The sequence below is a fragment of the Melanotaenia boesemani genome, chromosome 13, assembly GCF_017639745.1.
Source record: "Melanotaenia boesemani isolate fMelBoe1 chromosome 13, fMelBoe1.pri, whole genome shotgun sequence".
Lineage (NCBI taxonomy): Eukaryota > Metazoa > Chordata > Actinopteri > Atheriniformes > Melanotaeniidae > Melanotaenia > Melanotaenia boesemani.
The window spans coordinates 15,705,596-15,727,133 of record NC_055694.1 but is presented as its reverse complement, the minus strand read 5'-3'; the positions used below and the strand labels follow the sequence as shown (position 1 = coordinate 15,727,133).

At 37.2% G+C, this 21,538-nt stretch overlaps 3 protein-coding genes across 4 annotated transcripts; 2 read left to right on the top strand and 1 right to left on the bottom strand.

The window, feature by feature from the left end:
- The first annotated feature begins 6,306 nt into the window (after positions 1 to 6,306).
- On the top strand, positions 6,307 to 21,519 carry hoxc10a (homeobox C10a). The gene is made up of 3 exons (XM_042004859.1): positions 6,307 to 6,819; positions 19,034 to 19,223; positions 21,242 to 21,519. The coding sequence occupies exons 1-3, from the start codon at positions 6,307 to 6,309 to the stop codon at positions 21,517 to 21,519; spliced, it is 981 nt and encodes a 326-aa protein (XP_041860793.1).
- Positions 7,656 to 12,634, bottom strand: LOC121652209. The gene is made up of 7 exons (XM_042004856.1): positions 12,535 to 12,634; positions 12,354 to 12,434; positions 12,195 to 12,272; positions 11,881 to 12,015; positions 11,534 to 11,659; positions 10,525 to 10,599; positions 7,656 to 10,406 (listed from the first exon to the last, which is right to left on the bottom strand). Exons 1-7 carry the CDS (start codon positions 12,628 to 12,630, stop codon positions 8,226 to 8,228), a joined length of 2,772 nt encoding a protein of 923 aa, XP_041860790.1. The 5' UTR covers positions 12,631 to 12,634; the 3' UTR covers positions 7,656 to 8,225.
- On the top strand, positions 12,992 to 18,208 carry LOC121652210. 2 transcript variants are annotated; one of them, XM_042004858.1, is made up of 8 exons: positions 12,992 to 13,202; positions 13,808 to 13,932; positions 14,589 to 14,672; positions 15,000 to 15,161; positions 16,727 to 16,823; positions 16,935 to 17,050; positions 17,379 to 17,583; positions 17,775 to 18,208. In XM_042004858.1, exons 1-8 carry the CDS (start codon positions 12,992 to 12,994, stop codon positions 17,876 to 17,878), a joined length of 1,104 nt encoding a protein of 367 aa, XP_041860792.1. In that variant the 3' UTR covers positions 17,879 to 18,208. The 2 variants fall into 2 exon arrangements, with proteins under 2 accessions (XP_041860792.1, XP_041860791.1); XM_042004857.1 differs by having other exon boundaries at positions 14,997 to 15,161; positions 17,775 to 18,206.
- Positions 21,520 to 21,538: the final 19 nt, after the last annotated feature.

Here is a 21,538-nt window from a genome sequence, read left to right as displayed (position 1 = left end):
CACGTGTTAGACGAAGTTAGAGCCCAGAACATAGAAAAGTAGAGACAGAGAATGGAATGATAACCTCTTTTAGTGCCCACTAAATGGAATCGCCACTCTTGTAGTCTAGACACTGCCATAAAGACAGGGGCACTAAATGACTATTTTTTTCTCTTAATTGCACCGTCTGTTCGAGGGAAATGGCGTTCACTTCCGCAGTAAATAGCAAACAAGCAAGACTAGATGTCCAAAGGGGAAGGAAAAAAGCAAAAAGAAAACACAACAACAAAAAACCAGAGAAGTTTTAACATGTACTCGGTCTGTTTTTTCACAACGTCACAATCTCCCCCAACACACACACTCACACAGACAAACACACGCACGCACACAACCTTCTTTTCATGCACACGTAGCGACGTCAAGGCCAGACTTGTGTATGTGTATGTGTGTGTGTATGTGTGTGTGTGTGTACACATCAATATTGGGAAAAAATGCATGCCCTCAATTGCTTTTGTGTGTGTACTTTATGTCAGTGTATGTGTATTTCGTTTGTGTTCCCGTGCAGCCAGCATATGTGCATGACGATTGCACGTGTGCATTAAGTACAATGTATAATTAAATGTAGTCTTTGAACTTCAATAATGTCAAGGCCTTCACCTTTAACCTGCCGCAATAAAGTGGAATCAAGGAGCCCGGAAATGTGTGCAGCAGCGGAATGGGCCAATGAGATTGAGTGGGAACAGAAAATGGAATGTGTACAGAGGACAACTTTGACCTCTCGCATTAAACTACAGCAGGTAACTTTGCCAGCTTTAGCACGCCCAGTAAATACACTTTATTGTCCTTGTAAAATGTATACGTTTTCACGCATGAGGTGTTTTAAAACATGTCGGTATAAACTGTAGACCTAGATTTTTATTCTCTCTGAAAACAAATCTAGGTCTAGAAAAGATAACTTGTCGATGGGCTTGTTACATTGTAACCTACTTGTCATGTGTGGTCGAGCAAACGCGATGGTTGGTTCGTCCGAAGGCGTGTGAGTGAGTTAACCCTTTGATTTGACTGGGCAAAAAATACTAACTTAGCTTGTTTGTGTGTACACAAAAGATTTAATATGTAGTTTTGCATTGTTATGTGTTTTATTCTAAGCATTTGGGTTAGTGGCTGAGTGAGATTTTTGTTTAATGTGTTCTTTTTAGTTTTATGTAGAGGGAGAAAAGATTAAAGGAATTCACTGGTTTCGTCCACGTGGCCCTTTAAATTTTGCGCTTTTTAAAAAGGGAAATCTGTACATATGCATGACCTTAAATCGGGCATACGCAAGTGCCTTATCAGAAAGGATAGGGACCCGGGAAGAGATGCAAGCAAGCGGAGATCAAGGCTATAGCCGCCCCACTCTTACCACACCCACCAACCTTGGCCCTGGGATGCTGACGTGGGTAATTTGTAGCTTTCTCCAACACCCAACGTCACTAACAGAGCGCGCTGCAGAGGCTCCTACAAGTGTTGTCCATCAGCCACACGGGGGCCAATACTCTCTCGTCCTCACTACTGTTTTGTTTCCTCAACGGGATCTTGAAAACGTTTCCTGACATGGATGCCTCAGTGACATCAGAGTAGTAGTAGTTCTATTATTCGCAGAGACATCCTTTTGGGAGATGTGCTGTGTGATAGAGGGACGGCTGAAACGCAGTTTTGCCATGACTCAGTCTGGCTCCTGCACTTTGGTATTGCGGTGAAGAAAAATGGCGGCGTGTTTTGTGTAAATGCTGGTGTGAAAAACCAGGAAGGAGAGGATATATAATGGAAAACGAAAATTAGTTGATTAAGCTGCTACAATGTTCTCAGTGGCCGTTTAAAAGACTGTAGATGTAGCTTGTTTTTTTAGGAGGGAAAAATATTCAGGTTATGAACAAGATCTTCAAGTCACAGGATAGGCTACTCTTGAAAGGTCTTTTGACTTAACCGTCACATAAAATAAAATAAAATAAAATAAAATAAAATAAAATTGGTTAAACCTTCTGAAAACATTTAGACTGTTCAGAAAATGAATCAGCCAACTTTAAAATTAAAAGGAGGAATATACAGTATCTCACAAAAGTGAGTACACCCCTCACATTTTTGCAGATATTTTAGTATATCTTTTCATGAAACAACACTATAAAATTAAACTTTGACATACAGAATATCAAAGTTTAATATTTGCAAAAATGTGAGGGGTGCACTCACTTATGTGAGATACTGTATGTTTAGTAATTTTTTTCTGAAAGCAACATAATCATTTTATTATTTCTGTTTTATAACATTTCATGTAGTTTTGTTTAGTTTTTAAAGAAACCTTTTTTTTTTTTCCTCCCATTCACAATAAATTATTATTGTGGTAATCAATTTTCTGTTAATGATTGTGAGTATCCTCGTTTCTTCTTCCTCTGCAGAAACCAATCAAAGGGTTACAGGCTATTGAATGGTTTTTACACTACAGTATCTCAGCACCTAACCTGTTCTATTGGGCAATAAAACAGCTCGTCGCTGTAAAACGAACTGCTTCTTTTTCAGTAACCAGCTTACTCTCAAATGCATTTGCAGGGTGCCATTTATTTATCGTTGCCACCAAAAATAAGTCTTACTAAAATGAATAGATGGTTTCATGTTCGATTTAGCAGCAGTGTGTTTTTAGCATCGTGGTCAGAGTTAATAATGGAACACTGCTGTACTTTGAAGGTAGTTATCTGTCTGGTTTTCAATTAAGCACTTAGATTAATCTGGTACCATAAATTTGCAGTTGCGTATGGAGTGGACAGCAGCATGAAAGAGGACACAAAGCACATCCACCTCACATCCAACTGGAAAGGCTGCCAGGAGCAAATTAGCTTTGCCCGAGTGGCTGCGGGTTAGTACAATAAGGAGACCCAATCCCGCAGCATTCAACGCCCTTACCTGTTAGCATTATGATAACAGCATACAGGCTTGCAATCAAATGGAGGATTTAATGGTTGGAGCTGGCTTTAGTTTTGACAAGTGTTAAAAGCATGGTAAAGTACAGCCGTGCTCAGCTTTTTCTGAGTTTGTGTGGGGGAATTGTTGAGCGAAGCACGTGTGTTAAGGAATTCTTGAGGGTTTACAGAAGTATGTAGGCTACACACGTTTTTAAAGCATTTGCACACATACCTACGCGTTTAAATGAAATATCCTTGTTTAAAAGAGAACATGTTTTTCTTAAATATTTGGCGAAAGGTCAAAGTCGGTCTTATGCATCTGCAGAAATAAAAACTGCAAAAATGTCCTTTTGCAAAAACAAAGTGGCGCATTTCCATGAGAAGAATCAACCTGGATAAACAATCAGTATTTTGTTATGGAAGCATAGGTAGGCGTGTCTAGCGAAAGCTGTCTTTCATTTATGAAATAGGATTTTTGTTCTTTGTATAAACTTATGTTTTAATGACCCTCCCTTCGCTCTGTAAAAAGTGTTTCACTTTTTCTCATCTGTATCACATCAATGTAACGACCACAACACCACTGATATGTGTTATAAAAATGGGAAATTAACATCTAGATGGTTAATTCACAGCTGTGTATAGTTGCCATGGGCAGATCCAGATATTCTGTCATGTGCATTTTGTTTACGAAAACAAGAAAACAGACATAATTTTCAAGTCAAATTTGCCATTTTAATACTCATTTCCAATTTTTGGGGATGTGACATTACAATGACATCATTGTGCAATTTTCATCCATCTATGACATCAATGCACATTTACTTTTACGGCATTATTATCCTGCAGGTGCGTGACATTGCGACAGTTTGCCGCTTCCCGTCTTATTTCTGCTGTTAGAGAACATGGAATCACAGTACATGGTATGTATAAGTTGTGAGTAGAGCATTATTTTATGAAACACACAAGCAAACATATTTCAAGAAAAGCCGTGCTCCTTTCTAAATTATAAATGTAGTTTTCGTATGGAGGATGGTCGTCCACAGGCGACCATCAAGTGCCGATGCGTCATGCCATATGTTCTTGTTTGTTTTGAATGTTTTTCGATGGTGAAAGTTGTTTCATGGGCTCACCAATCGATGTGCTCATTAATCTGTCACTATATGAAGCTCATGGGTGTGTATACTAATAATAATAGTGTGAAAAAGAAAAGATAATACAGGCCATTTATTTATCCAGAATTTTATTTTTTAATGCACTCAGCCGTAGAATAATAATAATAAAAAAAACCGTCGAATGTTCACGTTTTCTTCAAAATTGTGGAAAATTGTAGGAATTAAGGATGACAACAGATACACCGCTCAGTTATTTTGAATATTTATTTAACTTACATTTAATGTGTCATAGATAAGCGAATTTTCTATAGCTGTAATCTCAAACCATTTCTATTTCCGTTTGGTTATGTTACAGGCACATTTTTAAAGGCATGCACGTGCACTGTTAGGCTAGAATATGCTGCCCTTGCCTTTGAAAATGATTCTGAACTCTGGGACAAGCTCGCGTCCACAGCTTGTGAGACGACACGAGCAAGTCCACATTCCCTGGGAAAGGATATCTCTCTGAGTAATTAAAGTTGTTTATAACGAGTCTTTTATTTTTCTTTCTCATTTTTAATTGGTTGATGAAACCCACTTATTTAAGTTAAAAAATGCAGAAGAATGACCACATTTAAACTTTATATTACGCACTTAAAGCCTCACTGAGAACTATATGAGTTGCTTGAACTCGGGAATTATTGAAACAAAACGTCATAATACGTTTATATCAATTTCAGTCATAGTTGGTATTTTATTATAAAAATAACTATGCCTGACCTCATGTAATTGAATTCGAATCAAATGTGATTTTAGAATTTTGCAGTCTCACGAGAAATCCAGATGTCATGAAGCTTCAGCAGCAGAGTGCTAATGTTTGTGTTGCAGGTTCTCATAGCTATGGGTCTCACCAGTCGGTGAATGCACTGGAGTAGCATCATTCAGTCCTCACGCAACCTCTCTATCACGAATGGCAAATATACCATTTACCGTAATTTAGGGCCCTTACATAATCCAAATGAAATTCACAAAAACAGATTAATAATTTAAACTAAACTATTTATGAGACCCCAAGTAGGATGTAAATAGTAAAATGTAATTAGCTTATGTACGTTCTTCTACCGTTTAATTAACTATAGCATAAATTACATGTTATCCGGCCAATTTAATCATCTTCATAATATTTATTTTGCTTTTCACTTGTTTTAACAACAGTGTAGTTTTTAGATGCAGTATTTACTTATATTATGGTTTCTGACACACTTTTGAAATCAAACTTTCCAAATTTCCAAACTTTGCAACATGTCTTTGGATCAATGCAGACAAAATAATTCTTATTTGTATATAAAATGAAAACGTTATTTCACATACTGAAAACATTTACTGAAGAGAAATACTGCAAGACGCATTTAAACCACGTGGAATAAAACAGGGTTAACTACGGTTACGATTACAAAAACACATTTCTTTATCAATGTATTTTTTATGTAGGATGTTTTGTGTTCAACATACAAAAAGAAAGACAAGAAGTATAATTATGCTTGGTGTAATAATATATATAGGCTAATTTAAACCGATACATACGATTTACCCTTTAGACAATTTGGAGAAGACAGTCAACACTGAGGTGCCGCTTCGCTAATTTCATTTATTGAGACACAAATAATGTTTCCACGTATCTCCTGCGATTTTCAGCTATAGGCCTGAATCACACACATACCTACAGCTTACCTTGCTAAATTTGTAGGAACAATGGATTATATGGGTGAAATCAAGGCAAAATAACGAACACAAACTGCACTCTATCTAATGACAAATCCAACGTGGCTCCATCTCCACAGCAGAGCTGCCAGGACGAGAAGAAGATCGTGGTGTCTGTATTAGTGTCCTGTAAAAGATCTGAAGTTCTACAGACTTAGAACGTTCAAAAGCCTCACATTAAGTGTCTTTAAAAAATCCCTCCCGCAATAGCAGCCGTCCTTTGTTCTTCCTGGTGTGGGCCTGCTGATCTCATCATTAGATGGTCGCTAGGTGGTGCTCTTGCTCCATCAAATATTCCTTAGTTTTCCAACTTGACCGCGCTGACGTCACGTCAGTCTGGAGCATCAAGGCCATTTCCACGCTGCTATTGGTCTGAAACTCACATGACATGTCTCCGAGCATCCATAATTATGCTACTGATATTTTTGCACCCCCCTCCAAAAGATGTCAGCATCCTACTGTCCTTATTCTTCTGGAGAAATCCCGTAGTTTAGAGCAGTGGAACACACTGAACGATTACTTTGTTGCTAAATGCAAATATGTCATGTCCGAATAACATAGCGTCCGGTAACTTCCTGATGGATTCCTTAATGGGAGGATCATCTTCTTTCAGGGGTGAGGGTTATTCCAGCAACCCCGGAATGTACATCCATTCAGCTGCAGAGTACGGATATTCCGTCATGAGAAATATTGGGAAGGTTGGACCATCTCCACTCTCCAAAAGAGACGAGGTAACTCCGGGTGGTCGTTCGCTCAGCGGCTTTCAGGATGCGCCCTACCTGTCAACACAGCTGGCCACATGGACCCCGGGCTCCAAAACCAACAGGGACGTACAACCTGTTGCCCAGTGTTTACAACCGTGTTTGTTTCCATCGGGCAGCGTCAAAGAGGAGTCGTTTTGTTGCCTCTATCAGGATGACAGCAATAAGGGGAAGCAGACAACAGAGTTAGCCACTTACATCCGGCTTGGAGACAATAGCTCCCGGCCTGAGCAAACTCCCGCCTCGTCCAGTGGCGGTTTCCAGGTGTACAGGGGAGAGAGGCCGCCCCAGGTAAAAAAGTAATATACTTTAATGTACTAAAAATGTACTTAATTTTCAGAAAGTACATTTCTAGCACATTTTGACTTTATGTGTTAAAATAAAGTAAACCAAAAATATATTATAAATGTATTAATTAAAAATATATTATTCCCTCAGTAGTACTTCAGTTTACTTAGATAAAGTACACTATGTAGTACTAATACTTAAATTCATATTAAGTATATTCATATAAAATATACTAACACTGAAATATATATAAGTGTTTTATTAGTATATTTACTTATTATGTACTTCGAATGTGTTAAATATAAGTTTAATGTCAGTGTATTTGCATCTACTTTTATCAAGTGCACTTTTAGCACCCTTTCAATAAGTTCACTTTTATAATACTTTTTTTTATATCATTGTTAGCACAGCAGTGTTAAAGTGCACTTAAAATAAGTATATTAATAATTGAATACTACTTCAGTGGTAAATTAGTGTATTCTTGATAAGTACACTATAAACCAGAACAAATTCATCAGTATGTAGCCATTTCTTTTAGTGTGCTAAGATCATTTTAAAATAATGTACAATAACAGTTAATTTCTGCAGCTGACCTTTTCTCTTCAATATTTTAAAATAATGTATTTTACCAGCAAAATGCAACAATGCTGTTATGTAACAATACCTTTTCTAATTGAAAAAATATCCTTACTTTTCTATTTCAATTTTAAAATGTTAGCAATTAGTGTTATAAAGTATTTGGACTATTTCAACAGCACAGTTGTTTTTATGCAATATTTAAAGATCCATCCATTCTCCAAATGTAATGGTGAGTTTTGAATAAACATGAACATCAACAACAGAGTTCCTTTCAATTGACCATGTGCTTTTATATAATGCAGTAGTCACCAGTATTTCTAATAAGAAAACAGTACAACCTTGTGTATTTCTTATCATCACATGGAAAGTACATATTCCAAAGCTTGGATTGTTTCACTTACATTTGACAGCAATCAGAAAACACATTACACTTATGAACATATTAAGATGTGTAGATAACAGGAAATTTGCTTTGCTGCTTGACAGAAAAATTAATCCTTTGAAAGTCTTTGATTTTGCATGAAAACAGTCTGTTAAAGTTCAACATTTTGAGGCCAGGTACAGTGCCTTGCAAAAGTATTCACCCCTACAATTTTGTTTGTGTTTTGTTATACCACAACTGTTATACTAACTGTTTAACAGCACAGTCTTTGTGTGCTTGCCCATGTATGCCTTATCATTTTTACAGACTTAATCCTCTGAAGTTGCCATTTTTGGACATTGTCCACTAGTTTTAAGGCACACCAAGAATACACACTGATATGTAATCCCTATTTCTTACAATTTGGCAGTGGTTTCAGCAATTTTTCTCTAACTTCCCCAGTAACTATTTAATCTCTCTCTACATTATTTGGTAGAGGAATAACATATTGTTTGTCTCTTGATTGGATCAAAACACATTTCCTGTGGAACAGGTCAGTGGGCACCGCATAAACATTCCTAGATTCTGACACCTCAGACATAAAAGTGGAAGCAATGTTCAGTTGACTATCCTTGCAGAGCTGTCCCTCAGTCTTCACAAGCTCCTTTACCAATATACAGTGCAATGACAAATCGCCTGCTCTGAATACTGACATGCAAAGAATTCTACATAATCTTCCATCCTGTAACTCCACTGTTGAGTTGATCCTTTTTTTTAGACTTCTGTTACTGCTGGAATGATACAGTACGCCTTTTACAATGAAACGGTGAAAACAAACACAGTGTTCGACTGTAACACTTAGCAAGTCTTTGATAGCAAGTTTTTCTAATGCTGACAGTTTGTGATGACAGGGATTACCAAAAACCCTGACATTTTCATTCAGGGTAGATGAATTAGAACTTGATACATTGCTGTTTAGGAGATGTGAAAAAATGCATTTCACCCCTTCATTAGCATCTACCATGTACTTTTCGGCTTTTTGTGTTAGACTCCTCCAGCAAAGAAACCTTTTAACTATTTGCTCTGGAACATGTGTTGTCCCATTGAAGTACTGTAACAAAGTGCCATTAAATGATTCAAAGGAAAAGGTTGATGTGGCCCACAAAGGGCCCCAGTTCCTAACACTTGCTGCAAGGTGTGTCAGAAGATGGACATTAAATGTCATATTTGCTGCACCATATAACTTCTCAAACTGCAGTGAGAACTTCTTGAGAGCTCTTTCAGCTACTTCAATATCACAGCGTTTCACCTTTTCTCCCAAAAGAATGTGCATAGCGAACACAAACAGAAAAAGGTGGTTCCAGAACTTCTTTAGTAAGACCCCATTCAGTAAAGGCAGGCAATAGAATAACAGGAATGACCTCCACTCTGATGCTTTCCAATATTTTCTGTCTGCAACAGATCGTGGTACTCTTGTTATCTCAACAGGGGGTTGAATTGCAATGAGCTCTTTGTCAATGCGGTCTGATTTTGCTCCTAAGTACCACTCTTTGTCATGATTTCTTGAGTCAAACCACAGTTTTGCTAATTGCCTTGTCACACCAAGGCAGACACAATGCTGATACTCTGGAACAAATCCATTTATCATTTGAAACTTTGTGAGTTTCATTAATGGTGAAGGTCCTTTTACTCCCATTACTGGACTGTCTGGTGTTGCAGCCATTGCGTGATCAAAATGCTTAGCTTCAGTTCTAAGATGTGGTTTTGGGCCTTTGTTTGTGTAAGGACCACCACCAACATGGTAACAAAAATCACATCCATAAAAGCCATTAAACTGTTTGGTGTTTCTTAGAAGTGGGCGAGCAACTGAATCTGAACTGCATATCAGAGCATACACTTTGGAGACATGTTGTACATTTGCTGAGTCCTTCCATTTAATACCATTTTGTTCTAAAATTTGCAGTTCATCAACAAATGGCTTCAAATATGTTAAGAAGTTTGGCTTCTTCTCGCCAAACCAGAGACAAGGAAGACAGATATTTGCCTTCCGTTCTTTAGGTTCAAGTTCTATAACCTGGCACTGAATGGGCCAAATTTGATACTTTGAACTCCTGAAAACTGGAATTCCATCACAGTTCCAAATTAAAGTTATGTCATCCTCACCTAATTCACCTGATTCTTTGAGTTTATGGTACTCTTCTCCACACTGTATATCTGACATGACATCTGCACATTGCCAGTCTTTTTTTAAACTTTGGTTTTGTTCAAGCAATGTTTTGATTTGTGAATCCAAACTAAGCACTAGAAAGAAACACCCACTTTTGAGACAGCTCTCTGAATCAGTTACTGCATTACAAGCTCCACACTGTAGTTCACTGGTATTATTTACCCCCAAGTAGTTTTCACATGCTGGACAGTAAAAATGGGGGACATAATTTCCATATTGTCCATAAGCTTTGTGAAAAAGGTATGTGGTTACTGGTACCATTCCAGGGAAATGTTCATTAACAATCTTCAGTAGATGTTCCAGTGCCACACCTGTCACATTGTGCCTTAGTACATAAGACATCAGTAAGATTAAACTTTGTCCCTTTGTCAGTGGAGCTCCAGGATACGCTGGATCATCTCCATCCAACAAAAATGTCTCTGCCTGCGAAGACATAAAAAAGACAAGATACTGTAGAAAACTGTTACATTCATCTGCATTAAAAAAGATTGCTTACAGATTTACAGAGAAAACATAATGTACAATAATACATGTTAATAACCTGTTGGTTTGGTGTCTCTTGCTGATCAGTTGGAGTAGCAGGCACATTGCATCCTGGTTGCTTCTCTAACATGTCCTGGCAAAATATAAATGGAAGCATAAATATTTTCATTTTCATTTCCTTTATAGTTTTGACATATAAAACAATACTAGTGCTCCAAAAGATAAGTGGTAGGTACTACAAGTCATATGGTAGTTTTTACATTTAAAGAATTTGCCATGTTGCCTTCTGGGGTTGTTAGCAGAGAGTTATGCAAATGGAATATACACTAGCTTCATATAAAACTGATGTGATTTCAGGGGAAAGGATGAATGTAGTGCCTGTATTCAGTAAATATACAAAATGTGTAACTCCTTGCCCAAACCTAGAAAACAAATTAACTCTATTAACAAATCAGAAACAAGAATACTGAAAAGCACTAATCCTTGGGTGGATGCAAGACAGGGCATCTGTTTCTATCAAGACAGTGAGTTCAAACATTAAGCCAAAACTGCATAATAATGCTTAATAAAAAACAAAATTGTTGTATTGGCGGAATAAAAAACATCAGATTTAAGTCACATTAAGCAAGTTAAGCCACATTTGCATTATATGTGCAGTGAAGATCTAACAGATGGATAATATCCAGGAAAATGGTGACTACAGCTTCACATACTGAAGAACTGTAGCCATCAAGTGCCAATGTAGGCTATAAGTCAGCCACCTGTTAGAAACTTTGTTAGCCTCATGTGGAACTACTAATTTGCTTGAATCACAATGTAAATTAAACATGAATGAATAATGCAATCATACTTTTAAATAGTTATATGTACACTGTAGTTATAATTCTGTGACCAAATGAGACCTTGCTGGTGTTCACTTTCAATACATGTTTATTATCGGTAGCCTATATTACTATTTGTAGACGTCGGTTTAGAAAAATAAAAAGTACTCTATTCACATTTTCTGTATCAATTAAAGGGGTTGTTTTTAGGATAAAAATAAAACTAGTAACTTGTAACTATAGTACCTGTGCTTCTGGTCCGATTTGCATATCTTGTTGATCCCCACAAAATTGAAAAGTGCAGTGTGAGTAGGTGGAGGGTGGCAATTCTAGCACTGGGTGGGTATTTCTGGAGACCCCCTCTCCGGCAGGCTGCATATAATGAAGATATAATACATGGAAATTCTCAAGTGAAGTATTAATGACAATAATACATGTATGTGTCTCATTTTAAGGAAATACACTATAGAGGCTAGGACAATCATTATTTTCATCACGTTTAATTTAATTGAAATGACTATTATACAGAAACTATACATATAGTACAACACAGCAATTAATATCTACAATTTCAATTGCTGGTATTTTAATACCTCTGATGAATCTCTGTTTGGTCTGTCCTGAAGCAGATGCTCTGTTATTGGAGTGACAAGATGCTTTCCTCTCAAACATTCTAAAGATGACTGACCGCTTGGTCCTTCTGCAACAAGGCCCTCATCGGGAACATTCTGATCATGAGACAGCACATCGATTTATTTAACTATAATACTGTAAACATTTAGGGTATGATAAACATAAATAAAATTATGGATGAATAAAAGCTTTAGAGGAAAGTAATATGTATTTTGTGAACCCCTTCATTTTATTTCAGAATGGAAACATAAAACATAATGATCACTGTTTTTACCTGTTTGTTAGTTGTGGGATTGTCTCCTGGATATTCCTCCAGAGAATATGTTCGTTCACCGTTATTTGAAAGTGGAATCTGGGGAGAGCAGTTGCAATGTCAACTTGCATGTAACACTATCTGCAATTCATATTGTTGCAAATGAAAAAAATGGTCTACCTCTTTCAAGACTCCTCTATTGTTAGTTGTACAGGATGCACTGAGGTATTTCTTGTAATTTCCTCTGCAGTTTAAAGTATTCTGCAATGAACAAGACAGTTCTTGCGTTTAAAATGAAGAATTATTCATCTTATTCTATAATCACTGCTGTTGTTGATAATAAATGTGAAAGCTCAAATACCTCGTTCTCCTTTGCTAGCCGTCTGTATTTGGTTGCCTTTGAAGGTTGGCTCGACTCATTCAGCAGATATTCTTTGTAATGTCTTTTGGGTGCCATGTCTGCGGGCGGTTTCTCTAAGCCCGCTAAAATACATCCATGGGTAAAGTAAAGTGCAGAGGGCGCGCGCAGTGTCCTGGATAAAACGTCATCGTAAACGTGCGCATGCGTGCATGGACATTACGGTGTACACAGACTTTAAAAAAAAATGTAATTATATATATATTTTTTTTTGCAAGAACGTCTGCGTCTGACAGACCATTTTCAATGTCAAAATGGAAAATTTGAATGTGGTGGACATTTTCCCAATTGACCCTAAAGTACTCGTGGCGCTGTGCTGCCGCTGATTGGTTACCCCCGAATGCAACGCACTTGAATGTACAGTAGATGCTGAGGGAAGCGTTGTCGCAGTTGAGTTACAATGGCGCAGTTCAAGTTCGGGATGTTTTATTTTAGGGACAACACAATTCACGTCGAAAGTACTGACATTGTGACACCTCAGTACAGACAGCAGCTCGTTCAGGTATTAAAACGGCCGGACCTCTCCAGTGAAGACGGATGGATACAAGTGTGCTGGGGCACCAGGAAAGCACCTAAAAACAAGGTGGCCGCGAAACTGCTCTTACTCGGAGGTTTGTATTGCTCGTACTCGGAGGTTTGTATTGCTCGTACATGGTGTAAAATATCTTTTGAATAACTGTTCTTTCTACTAATGACTAAGTTCAACAAGATAATAGGCAAACTTATCATTCACAAGCTGCATTAGCTAATAACTAGCTAGCTAGCTGTTAGCGGCAGACGGCAGCTAATGCTAGCGTAAATGGTGCTAACTTAGTAACTTCTGCAACTTCAGATGAGATTTTGTGTGAACATTTGTGAGCGTGCTGTGTGGAGAATGTTTAGCAAAATTGCCCACTGTAAAGAAAATAAAAAGAAAAAAATTGTTGGTACAAATTTGTTATGCTAGCACTTGCCAGCCACTAGCCTACTGTTAGTGCTGTTAGTGTTAGTGAATAATTTGCCAGGGGCTCATGCTAATGATTGTTAACGTTAACCTTGTATGTAATTTAATTTTTATGTAACTATGTTTATAAAAAAGACTTAAAGTGACTTGTGTATAATATTAGATTGACTGTGGTGCATTTCACGAGACATACAAAATACCTAAAATATTGAGCAAAAGAGGGAAAAAAAACATGGTTTTGATAGTTTGTCTGATGTATGGTTGTGGTTACAGACAACTACAAGGAGTTGATGGGGAAAAAAGAAGCCTTCCTCAAGGATGAGGACATCTGGCACATGGCAGTTGCAAGGAGAAGGACCACACCATGTACCACAACACGTGATGGAAGCAAACCAAAGGTTATTTTTGTTGCTTGTGTTGGTAGTTTCTTTAGAAAACACACTTTAATTAATAGTTATATTGTGTTGCAACTAGGGATGCCACAATACCACTAATTTTATAGATAGTTCTGACGGCATCCAATTTTGTCCATAACAAAGTCGATAACAGTGTTGCCAACTATTTTCAGTGGGAAGTAGCAAAAGCCTGCAGGAAAAGTCCTGGATGTCTCTAGATAACGTCATGTGCTAATTTGCATATATATGATGGCATGAATTTATTACATATATGCAAAATATAAAAAATATTTTAAATTAAGTTAAACTAAACTGACTGACCAGCGTTTATTTCAAGAGGCTCCTCAATGTGCATCCAAATCTGCCTCTAATGTTAAAAAACTGTTTATACAGGCTGTTGCATCGACTGTAACTGAAGTATCGTGAACAGATAGATGATCATGCACTGGAATAAATTCACTATTGTTAACTAGTAAACTAGTTAAACTCAAATAGTATTTTTAATTGTAACACATAAAATCGTTAATGAATTTATGACACTGTAATACTATGATGTTTTTTAGTTGAAATGTTTTTCTAAAAAATCTCTTCACCAGAAAGCGTCTATGGTAAAGTTCATATGTTGTTGTCATGTAATACATTCTTTCTCTTCTGTACAGAAAAAAAGAATTACTGCAACTTCCAGTCTCACTTCAGATGAAGATGAAACACAGATTGACCCATCACAAGTTTTTCAAACAAATGTAAGTATTTACGGGAATAAGGGAATATTGTGGGAGGATAAGACATATTTTCCTTTATAAGTGGCTTTAGGTTTGACAGCAGTGCAGTTGCAGAAGTGGCTTGTGGCACTCCAGCTGTGTTAGTTTTGAAATACTGACACATTGTATGATATTAAAAGATAAAATTGTGAGTAGTGAGTACTGTTACTCTAGTGAAATATGGTCTGACAATACCTTAATAAGCTGTACAGTAGGTGATAGATTCTACAAACATCTACAAAGATGGATATTTACCCCTCTTGCCTTTGCAGTTTAACATTTTACTTTTTCTGCCCTTTGTTTAAGAAGCCGAAGATGACAAAAGCTGCAAGAGACAGAGCCCTTTCCCAACTGAAATCCTCGCTGCTGAGAAGAAATCCAACAACCTCCACCTCCTTGACAAGTGATGTTGATACAGACATAGACACCAATGTGGACTTATTTGACCCACCTCAGGCTTCAGAATCAACTGTAAGTATTTACAAAACACAAGAAATAAAACTAGAATTAGGGCCCTATTGTTTCCGCGATCACAGAATTGCAGACGGAATCGCGGAATTGAGCAATAAAAACGGAATCTACTTTTTAACACTGAATATCACGGAAAATGACATAATTTGACTGAAATGCTGTTAACGGTGTCAGCGGCACAGATCTCACGCGGTGTTGTTTCAGTGCGCTGCCCTCTCACATGCTGGACCCGGTTCGGCACATAGTTACAACAGTGACAACAGTTCTAATCTGAAACGAGTTATTAACCATTCATTATGGTCTTACTCTCTCTCCTTTCTCCTCCAGCGGTGCCACGGTGCAGAATTACGCACAGGGCTTTCCACTGTATTTATACATTTATAAAAATAATTATAATAATTTTTATTTATAGAGCATTTTCCATCAAAGTGCTGTACAGTTACAGAAGGTTAAAAAACATGTGAAAACAGACACAACAATAACAACAATTCAGAAATGAATGAAAGAAAAGGCAAAAACACCTACTCATACGTGACAGTATACAAGTGGGTCTTAAGCTTGGCTTTAAAGACCTCAACTGAACATGACTGCCTGATGTCCAAGGGAAGACTGTTCACAAAATAGGTGCGCGGAAGGAAAAAGCCCGCTCACCTGCTGTTTTTTTTATTCACCTTTGGGACACTCAGATAATCAATCGTCTGGGAGCGCAAAGGTCGTACAGGTACATAAGTCTTAACAAGGTCTGACATATAGACTGGAGCAAGACCATTTAAAATTTTGTAAGTGAACAACAGCACCTTGAAATCGGCTCTGACCCGAACAGGGAGCCAATGAAGAGAGGCCAATACAGGGCTAACATGTTCATAGCGGGATAGTCCAGTCAGCAAACGGGCTGCTGCGTTTTGGACTAATTGCAGACCACGAATGCTCTTTTTGGGCAGCCCAGATAAAAGCACATTACAATAATCTAACCTTGAAGTTACAAAGGCATGAATAAGAGTCTCTGCGTCTTTCAAAGTGTACAGTACAGTTCACAGTACAGTAATTAGTAATTTGTAAATTACAGTAATTAGACCAATTGATAAAACTTTGAATAATCAGTTGACACTTCTCCTACAAGAAAACAGAATGTAACAATTGTGCGAACGATTACTGGAATTTTTTTCCAGGCTTTGAGATTTAATTGACTCTGGATTATATGTTCACACAGTATCACAGGAACATATAGTTATTTTACACCATGCATTTATTCCATACAGCCACGCTGTCCTTTCCTCCTGCGCTCTGGGAGTGGACAATATGACGGAGAGATGGTGGTGATTAAATTAGATTCTAAGAATATGTTTCTGAAACATCAGCCCGACGCAAAATAAGTACGCATGGGTCAGAGTTAGCTTAGAGCTGCGCACATTCTCCCGTCAAGTTTGTTTTTTAGAGATCACAACCTTGGCGTGAAAAGTCACGTACGCCACTTTCAGCCTCGTTTTGTGCGTACGCAACGGTTATAAATGAGACCCCAGGTGAGTCATACTAACATAGCATTGTTGACATTTTCATTTATGCAGGACCTGGGCCAAGGGGAAAGTGAAGAGGAGAGTGTCCTGATGGATCAGTCCAGATCCAGTGTTGACATGCAACAGGACGTGATGGATGCTCTGAAAGGTATTCATACAAAGAAGAATTGCTTATGTTTTTTTTTTTGTCAGTAATTGTATCGATAGGAGTCTTATCTCTCATATATCTGTGACTTGTGTTTTTTTTTCCTTAATGCAGAAATTCCAGCCTTAGTCAAGTGTGTCAGAGATCTTATTACAACCATGAAGAGAATGCCACCTGTCATGGACACTGACAGTACAAGTTCTGGTTCTTCCAGTCCAGCTCCAGAAATGGTATGTTTTGCATTTATACACGTTTTGTAAATACTGCCTTTTTATTACAGGAAACATTTCATCCAAAATTGTTGTAAACTACTTGACTGTTAGCAGTTTTGTCTCTGTAGTCTCGACCCACATTTTGCACGAACTGTATTTGATAGAAACTGTTTTTTTCCATTTCAGCATGCAGTTGTTCAGAAATTATACTTTAATTCATTGAAGACCACTTGCAGAAATTAGAACTCAACTAATATTTGGCATTCAATAGTTCGGCTTTGTCTTTTAAGAAATGCTTTCCTAATACCATTTCTAATAATTGACTAACTCTATTTCCTGGACACAGATTTCCTTGGGCAACACGGGGGTGCAGATCAGCAAAAACTGTTTCCTAAGACTAAACCGAACAAGAATGTCCCTGTTCACACAGGACTTAGCTGTGCTCATCTTTGGGCGGGATGTTTTGGCATCCTCGACTCTCACAGGAAAACCAGGGCCTACTGGAACAGCGAAAGAGCAGCTAAATCCGGAAAAGCTGAGTGCCCTCGTTGGTAAGTATTGGTTAAGTCTATTTTTCCTTATTATCATTTTGTTTTTATGCCTCTACCCTTGCCTTGGCCATAGCCAGAAGCAACATGTTTCAGGTTGTCCTCATGTATGTATGCCCCCTTCTTGCTAATGTGATAACTCTGGAAAAGCATGATTTGTAACACCATTTTATTTGTCCTTTTCTATTTTACAGATACAGTTATTGCTGAATTTCCAGGAACAAATGTGTCTGATGTGAGGGCAGTGATTCGGAGAAAATGTAACAATGAGAATTTTGTGAGCAAAAAGAAACAGTAAGCAGTAACATCAGTAACTGTTTGTAATAGTTTTTGTTTGTTTGTTTTTTGGTGGACATACATTTTGAGTTTTAACAAACTGTGTCAATGTTTCACATGTAAAAGTTTCAAGAGTCAGTTTAATGTTCATCCCTGTCATTACTAGCTTCTCTGCAGTGCACAGCTAGCAGGGTAGTGCTACACAGCTATTGTTTCTTTTTATTTTTTACTTTTATTATTGTTTTTTAGTTAAGTTGTTAAAACTAAAAAGAATTCTCTGGGGTCAGATGATCCAAATTTGAATAAAAATGTTACGATGAAGAGAAACTGTTTGAAAATGTTGTTTTAGATGTTTTTAAAGATGTACTTAAATGTACTTTATTATGCACATTTTCCCTGTAATGCCGTGCATGTTAAAAATAAACTTTTTTTCTATCTCAAGTATGTTCTAATTATTTTTTATGTTTACTTAAAAGTAATTTAAAATTCAAATTAATTATATAAAAAATATACTTTCTCTGTACTGTTGAAGTGTACTTTAATGAAATACATCTAGTGTACTTTCTGCACACATAATTAGTGTACTCAAAGTATATTACTTTTGATGTGCAAAGTATAGTAGTAGTAGTATAGTAGTATACTAATGATATATCATGAGTGCTACTTTAGACATACTAAAGTACAACTTAGTGTGATTATCTGTACTATTTTGAGACACCATTAAGATGAACTATAGTATACTTAAGTACAACTTTTACATTTTTATTTAATTTTTGTAAATGTATTTAAAATGCAATGGCAACACATTATGATTACATTAGAAATACATTTCCAGTATATTCTAAATTTATTAATAGTAATCTGAGATGTTGATTAAAGTATACTTTAAATCGAACTAAAGAACATTATAAATAAGTACAGTATTAGTAGAGGAAAGTGTACTTAAGTATATTTAAGTTGATCTTAATGGTGTCTCAAAATAGTACAGTCAAGTACACTAAGTTGTATTTTAGTATATCTTAAGTAGCAATAATGACATATCATTAGTATACTAAGTACGTTTTTAGTACTCGAAAATAACACACTTTGAGTACAATACTTTTGTGCTCATGAAGTACACTAAGTGTACTTAAATTTAGTATGTTCAAGTATACTTTTTTTTCGCCTGGGGCAGCAGGACGAGCAGCAGTTCCCCTCCGGCTTCTCTCTGACCCACTTGGCGACATCTGTTGAAACAGAGTCAACAATAATCTGCAGCAAATCTGCACAGGAGACAGAGGTTTCAAAAACAGATGAAAGTCAGAACAATAAGGAAGAGAAGGCCAAGAATGACAGCTGCTCTGATAACTCGGACGGAGAATTAAAAGGTAGATGTACAATTATAGAACCCCCTCCCCCCTCCCTAATACGCGTGCACACATACACACGACCTACGTGGAGACACAAACCAATATTCGCATTCATACATAGATTATTTGCAGGCAGACGCACTCAGATTATTCTACACGTGCATGAACACATAGTGGTTGTGTCTTGGTTATATCAGTCTTTTGTTTGACAGTAACCATATAAGCTGTTGCCTATGGGCATTTGACAGCCTGGCCCAGTAGGGGTTATGATGCTCTTGGTATTTAACACCTTTCTATTAATGTGAGATGGGCAGTTATCATTGAAATAAACACGCTCTTACTCACGTGCACATTCGCGCACACACACGCGCAGGCACAGGCTCTGTTTTGGACTCAAAAACTTTGAGGCACAAACAAAACAGACATTCCTCTTCTTTTTTTGTCTGTCTCTTTCACTCTCTCTCTCTCTCACTCTCTCTCTCTCTCTCGCTCTCTCTCTCTCTCTCTCTTTCTCCCTCGCTGTCTTGCTCTCTTGGGCTCCATTTTAAAAAATAAAACATTTTAACGCCATCATTTCTGTGTTAAAAGTAAGTAATTGTTTGTCTGCTTGGGAGGCGTTCCTGGCGTTAAATGTTATAGAAATAACTAACATTTTGGACAGATCCATAAAACATGTCTTTTTTGCACTTTTTACGTCGACGCCACAAAAGCAACCAACTGTAAATGTATGCAGCACAATTCTTTAAATTTTAATTTAATTTGTTTGAACATATTTTTTTTATAGTTTCTGCTTAATTTCGTTATATACCAAAGTATTGTCAGGCTAATGGGAGAGGCTCCAATATGTATATTTTCTTTCTTTCTTTCTTTCTTTCTTTCTTTCTTTCTTTCTTTCTTTCTTTCTTTCTTTCTTTCTTTCTTTCTTTCTTTCTTTCTTTCTTTCTTTCTTTCTTTCTTTTTTTTCTTTCCTTTGGCCAAAGTGAAAAAAATGAACAAATATGGTGACTATTAAAAAAATATATTTGCAAAGATAACAAATAATAATAATAATAATGATAAACAATTAAAATAACTTAAATAATATTTGTAATAAACAGACGTTGTCATTTAAGATAATATTTCCTGTTTACCTTTAATCTAAAATAATTTTTTTCTGACAGCTGTAGAGGCTGTGTAACAACCAAGAGGCTCTTTTTGTCAATCTCATTAAGAATTTCATTGGCGGAAAGCCCATGTAGTAGATATCGTGGGTGTGTATCGGGGGGGGGGGGGGGTGTAAGAATGACAGAGAGAGCGAGAGAGAGAGAGAGAGAGAGAGAGAGAGAGTTATATGTGAGTGTTATAATTCCCCTACTGGATTAAATATTTTTGCAATGTGTGCAACACAATGACTGTGCAAACTTCACACTTTACGGCAATGATTATTGTGTCTGTGTGTGTGCGTGTACACACACACACACACACACATACACACACATATATATATTTGGGGCGGGGGGGGGGGGGGGCGTTGAGCGATGTCTAATACGTCTCGTTATCTGAAGGATAATCAAGACTTAATTGAATGTTCATTAAAGTATGTTTTGTTTGTTCTGTTTTATTTATTAATTTTTTAATAGTATGGCATTATAACTAAGACCTCCGTGTGTTTTGAGATGAACCTCCCAAAAAATAATTTGGCTCCTGTGTGCAACGGTAATAAAATTTTATTGGAGTCTAAGGTGCAACATAGACAAAAGATGTGCTTCACATCCTGGTTTAATTTGATCTAATTATAGTTGTACATCACACAAAAGCTATTTGTAATCAGTAGAGGTTGTCGCAAAACACGTGATGTTGTTCATTTCTTGCAGGAAGAGTCCACACCTGAGTAGAACTGCTTTTATAATATACCTACTTATTCAAATGTATTTGAGGAGTATTAAATGTGATATGAGATATGGGCGTGTGATATCAGTGCATAGGATCTCTGTTCAAAAATTACTGTCACGTTTTGGCTTCCGTTGCTCATTGTTGTATTTGTCTCGCTTCGGTAGATGATTTATCTGCGGAAAAGACAAGGGGAAGCTGGTTAAAAGCCAAAAGTGGAAGGAAGAAGCGGTGTCCCTACACAAAGCACCAGACGCTGGAGCTGGAGAAGGAGTTCTTGTTCAACATGTATCTGTCTCGGGAGCGCCGCCTGGAGATCAGTCGGAGTATCAACCTGACCGACAGACAGGTCAAGATCTGGTTCCAAAACAGACGCATGAAGCTCAAGAAGCTCAACAGGGAGAGCCGAGAAAGGGAGCATAGTGCGGTTTACGACTACTCCTGAATACATTTTTAGCAACACA

Coding starts and splice junctions, on each gene's coding strand:
- hoxc10a (XM_042004859.1), top strand. CDS start 6,307: ATGTCATGTCCGAATAACATAGCGTCCGGTAACTTCCTGATGGATTCC. Junction 6,820..19,033: donor GGGGAGAGAGGCCGCCCCAG/GTAAAAAAGTAA, acceptor CTGGGGCAGCAG/GACGAGCAGCAGTTCCCCTC. Junction 19,224..21,241: donor CTCGGACGGAGAATTAAAAG/GTAGATGTACAA, acceptor TCGCTTCGGTAG/ATGATTTATCTGCGGAAAAG.
- LOC121652209 (XM_042004856.1), bottom strand. CDS start 12,630: ATGGCACCCAAAAGACATTACAAAGAATATCTGCTGAATGAGTCGAGC. Junction 11,660..11,880: donor CAAACAGAGATTCATCAGAG/GTATTAAAATAC, acceptor CATTATATGCAG/CCTGCCGGAGAGGGGGTCTC. Junction 10,600..11,533: donor AAATCGGACCAGAAGCACAG/GTACTATAGTTA, acceptor ATATTTTGCCAG/GACATGTTAGAGAAGCAACC.
- LOC121652210 (XM_042004857.1), top strand. CDS start 12,992: ATGGCGCAGTTCAAGTTCGGGATGTTTTATTTTAGGGACAACACAATT. Junction 15,162..16,726: donor CTCAGGCTTCAGAATCAACT/GTAAGTATTTAC, acceptor TCATTTATGCAG/GACCTGGGCCAAGGGGAAAG. Junction 17,584..17,774: donor AAAGCTGAGTGCCCTCGTTG/GTAAGTATTGGT, acceptor TCTATTTTACAG/ATACAGTTATTGCTGAATTT.